Source organism: Ochlerotatus camptorhynchus, unplaced genomic scaffold (genome assembly GCF_037179485.1).
Source record: "Ochlerotatus camptorhynchus isolate MF236.1 unplaced genomic scaffold, CSIRO-AGI_Acam_v1.1 ptg000562l, whole genome shotgun sequence".
Taxonomy (NCBI): domain Eukaryota; kingdom Metazoa; phylum Arthropoda; class Insecta; order Diptera; family Culicidae; genus Ochlerotatus; species Ochlerotatus camptorhynchus.
Genome location: NW_027041044.1, coordinates 66,721 through 82,200, shown reverse-complemented (window position 1 = coordinate 82,200; position 15,480 = coordinate 66,721). Strand labels below are relative to the sequence as shown.

At 37.0% G+C, this 15,480-nt stretch overlaps 2 protein-coding genes and 1 long non-coding RNA gene across 3 annotated transcripts; 1 reads left to right on the top strand and 2 right to left on the bottom strand.

The window, feature by feature from the left end:
- Nucleotides 1-8,390: 8,390 nt before the first annotated feature.
- Nucleotides 8,391-13,155, bottom strand: LOC135713524 (zinc finger and SCAN domain-containing protein 12-like). The gene is made up of 2 exons (XM_065236654.1): nucleotides 12,867-13,155; nucleotides 8,391-9,612 (listed from the first exon to the last, which is right to left on the bottom strand). Exons 1-2 carry the CDS (start codon nucleotides 12,987-12,989, stop codon nucleotides 8,410-8,412), a joined length of 1,326 nt encoding a protein of 441 aa, XP_065092726.1. The 5' UTR covers nucleotides 12,990-13,155; the 3' UTR covers nucleotides 8,391-8,409.
- Nucleotides 13,156-13,425: 270 nt separating this feature from the next.
- On the top strand, nucleotides 13,426-14,839 carry Pbp49 (proximal sequence element A Pbp49). The gene is made up of 2 exons (XM_065236652.1): nucleotides 13,426-14,352; nucleotides 14,412-14,839. Exons 1-2 carry the CDS (start codon nucleotides 13,528-13,530, stop codon nucleotides 14,748-14,750), a joined length of 1,164 nt encoding a protein of 387 aa, XP_065092724.1. The 5' UTR covers nucleotides 13,426-13,527; the 3' UTR covers nucleotides 14,751-14,839.
- LOC135713523 (uncharacterized) lies at nucleotides 14,764-15,255 on the bottom strand. The gene is made up of 2 exons (XR_010518742.1): nucleotides 15,027-15,255; nucleotides 14,764-14,944 (listed from the first exon to the last, which is right to left on the bottom strand). It is a non-coding gene; the product is annotated as an uncharacterized LOC135713523 (long non-coding RNA).
- Between the last annotated feature and the right edge of the window lie 225 nt (nucleotides 15,256-15,480).

Sequence of the window (15,480 nt, the reverse complement as noted above, 5' to 3'; positions counted from 1 at the left end):
GTAATATACAACAACTTTTTTTTCTGTGTAAGACAAACCACATAGGTCCTATTAGAATGCATAAAAGGTATGTGTGACCGCTTATACATTTCATTTGACACATGATCTTTATTAACTTTTTGCAAGGCGTCTGCTTATTAGTTGACTTATACATTTTATGAATAATCAGCAATGGAAATTTGCCAAAAGGTATAAGGAGATTTCTATCCGTGTATGTAATCTATGCTATACTGAATTTTATTTTGCATTCAGTCCTATGTCAATCATTTCTGGTTACCAGTCACCATGGAATAAGCCGAATGTCAACAACTGCAATGAAAAAAAAACAACCAATGTGTGCGGAGTTTTTAATCATCGAGGTTTTCAACCAGTAGCTGGTTCATCTCCTGCATCTCCCAGTTTGCCGCCGATAACTTTAATCGCGTCGCAATATTAATACATACGTAAAAAAATAAATGTTTTTATGAGTCAAATAAACCGTTTGCTTTGCTTTTATAAAAAAAATTTTAAGAATAAAAAACTTTAGCAAAATGGTCGGTAAAAAATTTACGGAACGCTATAGCGTGCTATTGTAAACTTTACCAATCATTCAGCTTAATTTACAATGCGGTTCAGTAAATTTTGACAGGTCACGAGCGAAGATAAATTTACTGAATGTACTGTAAAACAACAAAAAATTACCGAACCGTTTATATCGGATGTTCTGCTGTTCCGTATTCGGTAAAAAATTACAGTATACAGTAAAAAAATCTTAGTGTGTAAATTATATGCACTCTCGCACAAACGCGACCCAAAACTTGATCTTATCGAAAAGGGTTAAAAATTGTTTATAATCCCTGCTTAAGCCTGGTACGCAGCTGAAAAGAAAACGGAAAAGTAATTTTTGAGGATTTTCCCCAAAAGAAAATTTGACAGCTATAGTCTGCTAAATTTTGAGATTATAGCAAGATGTCGTCAAATTGTAAAATCAACACTTATTAGTGTTTATGTTGTTTAAATGCATCCAAAACATCAGTTTTGCAATAAACGCCAACATTACCTAACGGAATAATTGATCAGACCATTATTCCGCAAGGAAAGTGAAATTGCATTCAGAATGCGCCACCTTCATGTCGATCACGATACTAATGTAATCGATGTTTCCTTTACCGATTTCATTTGAACTGCGTACTGGGTCAAGAAATGCTGAGGAAAAGTAATTTCTTTTGCATTCCGTGTCCTATCCGGTAGCACATAAAAACGTCATTACTTTTCAGCAGCGTACCAGGCTTTAACTTTAACTGAAATGGTTATGGAACTTTACGTGAACGTTTGTGTGATAAAGTTTTCTTCTTCTTCTTCATTCCTTTATTTAACGTCGGTCTTTGTTCCGCAATCTAGTGCCAATCACCGACGGACATCGATTGCCATCCATTGACGGCAATCGAATGTGCAGGAAGGCAGCTTCCACACCTGCGTAGGATATCGCACCCATTCAACACACATGGGCCGGGGTGAGAAAGCAGTCACGCATACCACTACACCAGCGGCGCCGGCAATAAAGTTTTAAGGTTCAATTTACTTTGATGCATGTTTTAAAAATTCAAAAGCAGTTTTTATCGACGCATTATTTTAGATTGCAAAAAGCTCGCGTCATTTTGTGTAAAATATCAAAAGGAATCGAATAGTGCGAGCTTTTTGCAATCTGAAATAATGCGTCGGAAAAAAAAACTGCTTTTGAAATTTTCCAAAAAGCATCAAAGTAAATTGAACCTTAATCTTAAGCCTAGTAGGTACGCATCTAAAAAGAAAACGGAAAAGTAATTTTTCGCAAAAGAAAATTTGACAGCTATCCAGCTTTCCATGCTCAGTAATGGCGTCCTGTTTGTATGAAAAAATCTATCCTTCACTGTGCTATCTGGAGGTTCGGTTTTTGACCCTTCTCTTTCCCTCTCCCAGGAACAGAAGAAAATGGAACAACATACGCCCTCCAGTTAGTGTCAAAAAGCACAGTGAAGGATACATTTATTCTTACAAACAGGCCGCCATTACCAAGCATGGAAAGCTGAATAGGGAGTAAAGAGTCTGAATTTAGAGATTTATGAGATTATAGCGAGGTGTCGTCAAATTTTAAAATCAACAATTATTAGTGTTTATAGCCTGGTACGCAGCTGAAAAGAAAACGGAAAAGTAATTTTTGAGCATTTTTCCCAAAAGAAAATTTGACAGCTATAGTCTGCTAAATTTTGAGATTATAGGGAGATGTGGTCAAATTGTAAAATCAACACTTATTAGTGTTTATGTTGTTTAAATGCATCCAAAACATCAGTTTTGCAATAAACGCCAACATTACCTAACGGAATAATTGATCAGTACCATTATTCCGCAAGGAAAGTGAAATTGCATTCAGAATGCGCCACCTTCATGTCGATCACGATCCTAATGTAATCGATCTTTCCTTTACCGATTTCTTTTGAACTGCGTACTGGGTCAAGAAATGCTAAGGAAAAGAAATTTCTTTAGCATTCCGTGTCCTATCCCGTAGCACGTAAAAACGTCATTACTTTTCAGCTGCGTACGCCCAGTACGCAGTTTAAAAGAAATCGGTAAAGGAAAGATCGATTACACGAAACGAAAATCAATTAATTATATGATTTCAGTAGTAGCTATACTGAAGATCCGAGAGATGTCGCCCCCTCGGTCGCCCCTTCAATGGTAGGAAAATCATTTTTGCAGTATGGAGAATATCAGAAAATCCACGATTTGTGACTAAACCAGGGGGAACGACACTCATTTAGATGCATTCTATTTTACCATGCTTGCCTGTAAAAATAATGTAATTGAAGAGAGTTTTTTGAATTTGTCATCTTGACGAAAATTGAGTAAGGATAAAAAAAAATATATGGGATTCCTAATGGGATTGCATTGAATGCGAGGGTGCTTTAAATTGTCATGGGGATGCGTGCAACTGAAATGAAACAGTACGAAAGGAAAACATCGAAGTAGCCATTTTAGTCAATACTCAGTGAAAAATAATGTTTGGATGGTGACAGCTGGACTACAAAAGCCCTCTACTATTGATACTATTGAATTTTTGAAAGCCAGCAGAAGCGGCAGCAGCTGCAGAAATAGCAGCATCGCGGATTCGTGTAGCCGTTACCGAGGCTGGAAACCTCGGTCCGGTCTCGATAGTGTGATCTTCACAACCGATTTGCAATTCTCGACAAATTAACTTAAAAATTCTACCCTGAATTTGAACTCACAAAAGTGACTTGGAGTGAAAGTCTAAAATATCTTAGAGCGCTTTCTAAAACTACCTTTAATATCACCTGAAATGACTTGTTATCCCTGACATTCATTCTAAAATCTACTCAATATTCCAAAAAAAGTTTAGTCTGGTCCTAAAATCTTAAAACTTTTCAATGCCTCAAAATCTTTTTTTCTGAAAAATTGATGAAGTAATTATTTCCCCGATTTGTCATTAAAATTCCCGGCTTTTTCCCGATTTCCCGGTTCACTGGTCATCCTGCTCATCCCACACCTGCCCTATAATATTCGATCGACTCTCCACAAATGAAAGAGCGAGATATATCGTCGGATTCGTGCAATACTGGCACCACTCAAAATCTGTGAATTTTCACATTCAACGTTTGAAAATTTGGGGTTCAGTTTCAATTTTATGATTCTTTTCATTTCCATTGGACTGAATCGAGTGTGTTTCGTTAATTCTTTCAAATTCAGATTAAAAAATAAACAGTTTAACGATTTTAACTGCTTCTTATTTCAGATGTTCTCATTTGTCAATCGAGAAATCACTTCATCCTTGGCCTTCAGCATAGATATACGTGGTGGTTACCTTCGTACTATTTATTCCCTAATTCATTTCCACCAGCTTCGCCAGGACCTTGAACGACTCAACGAATATCAAATTGTTTTAACACCATGTTTATTATTGAGATCGTTGAAAACTGACAATGCTTCGCGATCGACCTGAAAACTGCACGGCTTGCTTGATGATTTGTGTGCATGCAGAAGGGATAAGTTGGGAATAGAAAGGATAGATAGGATGGATTGAAATTTTGTGCACGTTGAAAATTTTAGGAGTGATTTGGGTAAAAATTGGATAATCCTGAAGTGTCGTCCCCCGAGGTCTGTGCTTAAACTTTGAAAAAACAGGATGGTACGCTGATTTTTTGTTTTATTTTTTTTTATTTTGAATATTAATAATATAATTAGCTAGAAATAAAAAAGATACAACGAAATCAAAAATAAATAGAAATATCTTAACATCATGAAATGAGACGAAGATGATCGTTACGTGGTGGATGTAGGCCAGATTTGGATTTTTCAGATATATTTTTTTTTTCCTTTATTATAGAGATTTTTAGCCATAGGCTAGTTCATCTCTTTTTTCAGATATAACTTATATCCTATCATATATATCATATAATCCTAAATACGTCCTAGATTATTTAACACTCTAGTAACCTCAAGTCCGTGCTCTGTCACAATGTTTCATTATGATTAATCAACACTCAAAGGGGTAAAATATCAAATTTGGGGTGAATTTGAAAGAAAGGGAGTATACAGCTATAGCTATATTCAATTTTACTTTTCGTACGCAATTTAATTATTGAGATTTAAATAAGTATAATTAAGAATTATTTAAATCTCAACAATTAAATGCAACCTCAATTTCAATACACCCAACGCTTTTTCCTTGTGAAGCACTCGTGTGTATTTACATTGCTCGATTGGAATTGCATTTGACGGTTCGATTGGAACATTTGGTTTCAGTTTTCGCGCGTCTCTTACAATCATCGTCACTGGTTCTTTATTTCTGTGCATATGGAAGCATCAATTAAGCAGTTCGCTCGCGTCGTTCGTCGAGAACGGTTGTCTTGAGTTAAAGAGTCTGGATTTTGTTTTGTTTTGTGTCTTCAAGATTTTCTATCGGTTCTGCTTTCAATTGTGTGCCGAAATTATTTATCTGTTTTTCATTGTTAATCAAATTATCGAGTGAAATGTTAGAATTATTAATAATGGTTTATGCTAGAGTAGAGTGAATGAACATGAAAAAAGAGCAGCACAGTGTTAATTTTGTTTGATCTGACTAAGTGCATGGACAGGATGGAGAGCTGTACATAAAATTAAGTTGTGGATTGTGCTTTCAAGTCATTTTCATGAAGAAAGTTGTGAAAATTATTGAAATTGTGTTTTCATTGACGAATAAAAGCCCATATCGTGGAGTTAGGTTGTATTGGTGAGAAGAAGAGTAATCGGTGTGCAACATGAAATGTAAACGGTAAAAGCATTATGAAAGATTTCGCACACGTACGTGGAACTAGACAGTGTGAGTGAGTATGCATAGCTGAAAATTCTCAACGTCTAGAGAGAAGATTGAGATAGCGCAAACCGAAGGAGTATTCCCGCTTTTACATAGATGTTGCCAGATTTAATGTGCGGATTAAAAGATAAGTAAATTGTTTTTGTTTGATCGGAATAATTATGTTAAAATATGAAGCTTTATTTATAAAAATGATTAATGAATTTGAATTTAGCAAACTAAACCATGTCCAACAAGAAGTGGCACTACAACAAGCATCATCGTCACTGTTTTTATTTCAATATACATCATTTTCAGAGCAGGTATTTCAGCAACGAGGATGTCGAAACACCAGCTTTTTAGGGACCAGCCATAAATGACGTAGCATAGTTATTACCAACTTTAGACACCCTCCCTCCTCGTAGCGTATTTTGCTATGCCTAATACGTGACCGGTCACAACTTCTGAAACTAAAAAAAACCGTTCCCCATCAAATGCTACGTGATTTGTGGATGTTCCCGTACAGCGTTTCGAAATCAGTAACGAAATAAGTACTGTATGTGTGAGAGAGTATTATCCACAGATTGATTTCGCGCGGCACTTTTCAATGGATCCTGTCTACATTGATCGGTTCTCTTCATCGACTTTCTCTTTGAATCGCCATGGCCATGTTAAGATATTTCCGGAGATTTTCGACACACAGTTCCATAGAAGAAACAACAATCTAGCATTTCATAAAACAAATACGACAGGGAACATTTTTGTATCCGAGTTATTTGCGAAAGAGACGGTAGATGAAGATAATCGTTATATGTGGACTGGTCTATTGAGGGGAGATTTGATCTCCGAATAGAGTTCTCCAGATGCACAAAAGTGTGCGTGAGACCGCGCGCTACCTTTTTAAGTAGTTGTGATATCGCGATACCTTTTTGAATCTTCTTCTTCTTAATTTTTATATATGGATGTTCGATTTTAGTGTTCGTGAGATTGCGCTTGGAGATCTCTATGGTGTTTATTCTAAAGTGTATATGTGTTGGATGGCACAACCGGGAGAGGCGCACCGCTCAATGAAGCTTTCAAGTATGACTTTTATGCGTGTGTGAGAGTACTCCAATGGAATAGAATAAGCGTGAATGCAAACTGCGCTGTAAAGTTAGAGATGCATATGCCGTGTTCCCAGTTCGACAGATGATATCGATTACTAGTATATTAAAAGGTACGTCCGTCTTTACGATTAGCTCAGATAAAAGGCCATATAATTTGAAACTGCTTATATTTCTACATTTCAATGAAGTACAACGAGCAAAGCATCTTGGGTGATGCACCACCGAGCTTAGTAACTGGCAAATACCATTTGAATTTTGAGGATTTCACCGCAAGGCACACTAAATTCAATAAATGTAGGCAGATACATCATCTGTTGTTTGGCATTATTTCACTATCTTTCTGCGTTTCTAGATTTCATAATCAAAATTGACAATGATTTTTTTCGTATCTAATTTGCAGTTAATAATAAGAAATTATTATCTATTTTATATTTAGCATGATGAAAATATACGAAACACATGAGCGTCAATCGAAGAACATCCATGCAACTTTTAACATAAATTGTATAACCCCATTTTTAAAATTGTTTTAGTAGCATAGAACCTGTCTTAAAAGCCAACTCATAAAAGTATCGATATTGGTATAATGCTAGAACGAATACATTACATGAAATTATATTTATTTTGTTCAAAATAATTAATTAATTGTTCAAATATTTACAAACAGGATATAAATACGTCTGGAAGTAAACAGCATAGCATCATTGGAGATAATTTCAAATTGTCTTAATATAACCTTACATTACAGTGTAATAACCAAATAATTTTACTCTTACAGGCTTTTCACTATATACATTCATTGTTGATTTATTCATTAGTATCCTTGCAAAAGTATTGTTTCATGTCCAAATAACCTAGATTTTTCGGTCTATTGATACATTGCTAAAAATAGTATCGATATTTTCAAAATATTCCATGATGCGTTAGGTCATTCTATGGCTAAATGTTTAAAGCCTACTAAAATATTAAGGGGTAATAATAATTATAAAAAAGTGCTATTGTCAAAATTTAAAAGCTACGTTATTTGAACATTTTCATGCTTATTTTCTCTTATATTTTGCAATTCACTATATATTTAATAAACTTCAAATAATGCATGTTATATATTTAAAATTATATTGTATACTCATAAAATGCGGGGACGGGAGGGAGCATCAGAGTATCATTGAAGTTGTAACTGGACAATGGAGTGGAGTGCCAGCCGGAGTCTAGGAGGAAATGTTCTGTCATTTTAGATAGTTGCATTTTACTCCAACAGTTGCAATGAATTTGACGCGCTCTTCTCAAACAAACCATGCCGTGGAAAGCTTATCATGTATTGCGAATTTCGTGGTTCGTTTTGTTGGATCATATTGCTGGAAGGAGATTCTTTTATTCCCGCGAGTGTCGCGTAAGTGTATCTGCTTACGGGCCCGCCCAATCCTTTTTGGCCCTTCATACAGCAATATGTTGAATTCAGAATGATTACGAAATTTGATCTTGCTGTTAAGTGGAGCCGCATGCAGGGCAAGACCCAAGCTAGGATTGTGGCTTCTTACATACATATGGAAGCATCAATTAAGTACGTCACGGTATAAGAGGGAGGAGGTTTACAAATATGTGACAAGCAATGCATTAGGTATAGGAAAAAAAGTGACGTCGGAGAGGGGAGGTCTTGTTTTTCTCTAAATTTTGAGTGATGTACGGTGATGTACCTAATGTATGCTCCGATTTTCTATGCATGAACTTTCTCTATTTAGCACACGAGGCTTTCTCTAGTTAGCACAAAGAGGCTGATTGTAGTGTTGCAGTTGTGATGTCTTGTCTAAGATTTACCCCATAAGACCCCAAATAATACACTAATGGTGATAAGCTCCAACCAGTATTATATTCAAATTAAATCCCAATAACGAATATCAGGTTGTTGGCATACCTTCTAAACAGGCCCGGTATTAAACATTAATCCGAGTTGGAACTTACCGCCATAAGACATTTACCAGTCGACAAACGTTATACATTTTATTGAATTGATTCATTTTCATCACAAACTGCATGACATTTCAAATGAGATTTTAATGTACATTTCAACGCAAATGCTTTGGAACATATCTGACAAACATGTTTTCTCTCCTGTGTATGCGTTAGGTTATGCGTAGTGAGGTGTGATTTTTCTCTGAAACATTTGCCACAAATTTCGCATTTGTAGGGCCTCTCTCCTGTATGAGTTCGCATATGCTTCTTCAACAATACATTACGGCGGAAAGCTTTGCCACATGTTTTACACGGGTAGGGTCTTTCATCTCTATGGAAACGCTCATGAATTATGTGACCGTTGAGGGTATTAGATGTTTTTCCACAGTAAGAACAAACGTAGATTCTTTTTTGCTGCTTATATGAATTGTAAGAAGTCGTAGTGAACATCAGTTTGGGATCTCTTTTTTCCGGTGGTAAATGTGATTGCTCATGACGCAAATAGTACCGCAGGCTTTTAAAAGTTGCATGACATATTGAACACCTAAATTGCGATCCACTGTGTACTGATTGGTGAGCTTGTAAGCCTGTCTTTTGAGAGAACCCGTGACCGCAAATAGTACATACAAAATCTCGTCGTTTGTCATGAACACCTGCTATATGGCGAACTAAAGCTGCTCGACAATTAAAGTCTAGCGAACACCGATCACACGGCACTCGTTTCTGTTTTCCTAGATGGCGAAGTTCGTGTCTGATCAAAACCGGTTTACGCGAAAACCATTTCAAGCAGGTTTTACACTGAAACCGTTTGGTTCCGTGTGCTCTGATATGATCATGATAATCACTTCTTATCGAAAATACCGTCCCGCATGTGTCACAAGTATAAGTTTTAGAGATTTTTTGAATACTTGGTTGTAGTTCATCGAGGGAATCGGCATCACCTAGATCACTAGTGTCACATGAAACACTGTCTTGTTCTTCAAAATGGCCCAGTTCCACATCTGGCTTACTGATAGCATTTTCGGACGTGTTTATTTCGTTATCGCATGGGTAGTTTACTTCTTCGAGTTCTTCAACGGTTTCTATATCTGAGGCCAAAAATTCAAATATTTCTACTTTAACTGGTACATTCAATGGTATCCGAAGCTTAGCATCATTTTCCTCACAGCGTTTACGAAAGGCATAAGCTATTTCCAAGTCTGCAAAACATTTTGTGCAAATGTGCTGAGGGAGGCCATCGTTTTCAGAAACCTGTAAATAAAAAACGAGATACAGCAATTACGGAATAACTGGTTAACACTAGAAATACTCAGAGGGAGAGATGGGCGGAGAAAACAAAATACAATTCGGCAGCAGGGATTTGTATCTAAATTATCTTGCAACCCTTGATAAAACTTAGCATTTCACATGACTTTTACTTTTGATTCGATTTACGTGCTACGTGTAAATTAATAATTGATTGCATCGCAATATTTTGCACAGTTTTTGGTGCCATTAATTAACCAACTAAGATCAATTAATCAATAGAGCTAGAATATTGTTTTTGATTCCAAAAACTAGTTGAATTTGAGAAGCACACGAAACATAAGGGTGATTGAATTTCTGTTCGATTGCAATACTCTCAAATTTAATCTAGTAAGAATAAGAAATTCTCGGAAAAAAATCTAATGGGAATGTTTGTTTGGCTCTAAGAGGTTTGGCTCAGATTTTGACAGTTCATTGGCTCAAAACATACGCTCATCTCTCCTTCTAGTATTCTAGTTAACACCGTTGAAATTCTTATGATTTCAGTATAGTTAAAGTTTTCTATGAATTCAAAACAATCTACTACGATTCTGACAAAACAACTATGATTGCTCGAACAGCATAGTTATTAGTGTGGTTCAACATATTGATTTTGCTCTGACCCGCTAAATCGCTTCAAAATTCAGTCCAGATAATTTTTCCATAATTTGAGCTCATTTGGTATCGATCTCATACTACATTGGCTCTTTAAATTATATGTGTAAATTACTATGGGAAAAGTGAACCTTTTGTTCTCATCGTCCTACCATTTTCCAAAATTATTTACGGGTAAGCTTGCTATCTCCTCTTATGTGATTAATATGATTAATCAACTACAACTTTGCTGAAGACCACTTTTTAATTGAACTTCAAGATAATTAGATATTATTTAATTTCGAAACTGATAACTTTCTAATATGATTAATCGACAATGCATCTTACACTATTGCATAGTAGCCTGGTTTTAACGCCCTATTTTTCGCATCAAGTACACCAATGTTGCCTGCTGAACAGTTGATGGCAGTGCTGAAAAATTCTCAAAATCAATTGAACATATTTGAGCAACTATCCGTTTTTAAAGGAAACCCTTTCAAAGGGGTGATATTAGTTTGTTTAGTCATTTGACGAAGGCATGTGTAATTCTCATTTGAGAATCGCTTGATATTATTCAATTAAGTGTAACCTACATACAAATGGAGCTCAGTTCCCTTCTACCGCCACGAGTAAGCTGTGTCGCACGGGCTGCTTGTCATGAAAAAAAGGAAGAAGTTTTTTATCATTATTGCTTTCCACTTCTGACATAGGGCCCATTCATTAATTATGTCACGCTAAATCGAGCAAAAAATTACCCCCTCCCCCCTATCATGACGTTTTTCCTATACCTAATGCATTGCTTGTCACAAAATCTTAGACCCCTCCTTAGAGCGTGACTTCCCCCTTAGAGCGTGACATAATATATGCACAGACAATATATGCATCAACCCATAGCGTTATGATTCGGTTCGTTGATCGCTTGACATTTTGTCATTTGGAGATATTTTTAATACCTTGATGGAGTATGTTAAAATAATCTTCTTAATTAATTAATCACTAATTCTTCTGACGATCAATTAAAAAGTGGTTTTGAGAAAAGTTGTTGCTGAGAAAATTTCATATAAGTACAGATTGCAAGATAGACGAGTGCACGGATGGATTTAAGTTCACTCACTCGACTAAAAGTGACACAACAGTAAAGTATCCAAAAATCTTCAAAACTATAGCACATATTAGAGAGGGTCCACGGTAGTATGAGAAGTGAACATGTTGTACATCCCCTTCCAACTAGAGAGGAACTAGTATAAGAGAGGATCGGACTGGCTGGTTTTGAGTCAAACGAACTGTCAAAACAAGAGGCAATCGAGCACCGCCTATTTTGATAGTGCTGGCAGTGTTGCTAGAAACCACAGTTTGTTTTGAATCTGCTCCTCTCTTATACTAGACCCTCTCTACTTCCAACCTTTCGCCGCCACGATTTATAGACAATAGACGATTTCACGGATGAACTTTTGTTCCCTCTGAATAAAAATTGACACAATACACAACAGCGGAGCCCTGTTTACTAAAATGAACACATGAATAATGCTCACGTAACATCTGAAAAGGGCCTATCAACTTTTGTAAACAACTTGCTAAGCCCTTTTCACCAGAACCGAAGTACACCCACGCGAACCAAGAGTACTATCGGGAAGGGGATTTTCCCTACCCGATGGTGTTGTTAGTTTACGTGGGCGTATTCGGTTCGCGCGAAGAGGACTTAACAAGTTTTGTGTACAAAAGTTGATAGGCCTGTTTCAAATGTTATGCGAGTATTATTCATGTGTTCATTTTTAGTTAACAGGGCTCCGCTGTTGTGTCAATTTTTATTCAGTAGATGGACAAAAGTTCACCCGTGAACTCGTCTATTGTCTATAAATCGTGGCGGCGAAAGGTTGGAAGTAGAGAGGGTCTAGTATAAGAGAGGAGCGGATTCAAAACAAACTGCCTTGGCAACCTATGCCTAGGTGGTTTCTAGCAACACTGCCAGCGCTATCAAAATAGGCGGTGCTCGATTGGCTCTGGCTTTGACAGTTCATTTGGCTCAAAACCAGCCACTCCGACCTTCTCTTATACTAGTCCCTCTCTAGTTGGAAGGGGGTGTACAACATGTTCACTTCTCATACTACCGTGGACCCTCTCTAATATGTGAAATAATTTTGAAGATTTTTGGATACTTTACCACTGTGAAAGACATAATATGAAAGTTGTAAACAGATGTGGAAACAAGAGAATATAATGGTGTATGTGATATAAACCCTAATAAAAAATAACCATAAACGAACGATAACCCAAATCATTGAACTATTCCACAAATGGTTTGGATGATACCCAGAACACGTCGTTAAGCAAATTAACCATACAATTTTTATTAAGGGAAATTGATTGATTCCAAGTAATATTGCAAGTTTTATAAAGGTTTTAATGATTCTTCAAGACTAAATCATGGCCTACAAGACTAAGATAAACCCCAAATTGTTACTTGGAATGAGTATTTATGATCTTTCTTTGTGTGATTTGGGGTTTTCCGCATTTTTCCCGGCAAATCCGGATTCCCGTTTTTTCCCCCGGTTGCATGGACACCCTGTTTTTGTGTATCACATCTAGAACTCCCATATTTTAAACACTGGGGAACTAAGACGACTTACCTGTACCGATGCACAAAAACAAAGTTTTTCGACAATCCTGTGAACTTCATTCATGAATATGTTTATAAGCAATTCTTCCGATTCACACACCCGGCACTCTAATCTATTGATGGAACGATCCATTTTATCTCAGAATATAAGCTGATGAACTATTATTCACTCTAGAAAAGCTACTGCACTTGGCACCTCTCATTGATTTTGTGAATTTTAGAATGCGATACTGAATATGTCAAAATGAAAAGTAATGTTTACAATCGGATTTGACGGCACCGTCAAGTAATCGTCTCTTCTTGCAAAGATTAACAGTTTATTATGGGTATTTTCGATGGAGTGAAAGGATAATACAAAGTCCGCCATGTTTGAGACACAGCCTCCTGACATTTGCTTATCAATTTTACCATAGGAGTAAAGAGATCCAAATTCACCATCAACACCAATGAATACTTGGATTCGATATGCGATGTTTTCAGAGTCTTTTAGTACAATAATATTATTATTATTATTATTATTATTTATTGTTTTGTTTACAAATTCTGCAAATAAATTATTGTCCGTCTTTCTTCACAAGCACGCTATACCTACTAAACAAGTTTCGCGGTGTTATTTATTTTTCATTTTCTAAGCTTCTAAAATAAATACGTAAGTACTGGAAACTCCAACTATGGAGCAAATATACAAACCAAAGAATGGAGAAGTAATATCAGTTCAACAATCCTTTCTGGGATTCGTGAATGAGCTGCTCACTCCGGCCTTAACGAGAACCCCGTGTGTTGAAGAGGATATTGCTGAGGCGATTGGATTCACCGGAACTAACAACCAGTTCAACGATCTGATGCAGTCCATCGACCTTGACTTAAACCTACCTAGTACCAAAGATCTACGCGTTATGCCGTTCGATCCATCTAATGTTCAGACTGTACAGAAACCAATCGAAATTCCGGAAAAGGCACGTAAATTCCGCTGCGTTCAGACTGCTTTAAACATAACCGGAAGAATCCGTAAGAATCTGGACACTAGAATGCGTTACAACAAGCATAAGTACACGGCATGTCCACAAACGGACGAACCTGATCTGGTTCCATTCGAGGAAATGTTGATTAAAATACGATTCTACGAACCTTTCAAGTACAAAACAGGAGTTCGCTTAGGACATCCAAAATTTCATCAGGAATTTTACGTAATCGGTTCTCAAACTCTAGCGGAACTAAGAGATAAAATATATTGCCCGTGCGATGCAGGTCCATTCTTTGATTTAAGCGAAAATCCTCACGAACCGGAAGAAAAACGCTCACCGGATGAAGCAAATCCTGGCTTCTTTTTCATTCACGACACTTTCTACAACGACATGAGAAACGACGATAATATGGACTATTCGGATGTGATCCTCAAATGGGCAGAACGACAAAAGTGTGTAGGGGAGTTGAAAAGCAAGAAGATGGAAGACACTAAATTCGACCAATTATTTTTCCGGTTGGGATATCCACAGGTGATTTGTTAAAAGTCATCATATAATTCTACAACCTCAGTCAATATTCATCGTTTTAGGTTTATCAACATCACGGCAACTGTGAGCACATATTCGTAATGTCGGACTGCCGGTTACTTACTTTCTCTGACGTACTGACTCGGAAGCGATATCCAATTTTGAATTCCTATGCCTTTCCTCGATCGATTCCGTGCAACATTTGTGGCCATTGTGAAGCGAACTTTATTGTGAAGAACAGTGACCAGCACATTTTCGACCCGGCTTACGTGTGCCAAGCGTGCTTCGAATCATATCACTACAAAGACGGGAATAAAATTGGAGAATTCGAAGCGTTCCGCTTCCTCGGCACTAAGGTAGCAGTGAAGGAAGATGAGGCTGAAGGTACTAGTGCTAGCTAAATAGGCTGAATAATTATTACTTAAATTTCCATCTGGGTTTTATTGGAATATAATACAAATAAAAACTTAGTTAGGTTTCTGCTTCTCAAGTTGCGCTCGCAGCTGTTGATTGAAATCGTCCTCCACATTGTCATCGTCCCAGTTATCCTCCCAGACGCTCAGCTCTTCCTCGTCTTCCTTATTGCCCGTCCAATCTGAAAAGATAGATAGAATATGTAAACAACGCTAATCCATGAATTTATGCCAATCATCTCCACACGAACAAAGTGAGGTTACCTTCTGCAGGGAATTCTTCGAACTCATCGTCCTCTTCCAGGAGACCCAGGTCGACCTTCGGTTTATCCTTGCTCTCTTTGTCTGCCATAATATTGCGCGACGCGAAAATGGTAAAAATTGGAACCGAAAACTAGAAATTCGCTTCGAAAAACTGAGGCGATCAAAAAAGCAGCTTCACTCGGTTGGTTGGGATGCAAAACGACAGAATCTAATGCGAAATTTGGACTGACTGTCATACAAACATGAAAAATATAATATGTTTCAATGGTTGACAGCAGTCTATAGGCAATGACGTTTATATAAGGTCTGGGCCAAAGGGCTTATTGGTGTTAGTGAAATGTGCAAATGGTTAGTGGTGTTCGTATTATATTGCAATGTTTATCTTTTTACACGAAACAGCTGTTGGCAGTGACGTATTTCTATCTGTTCTCAGTATGTTGGCAGTGACGTATAT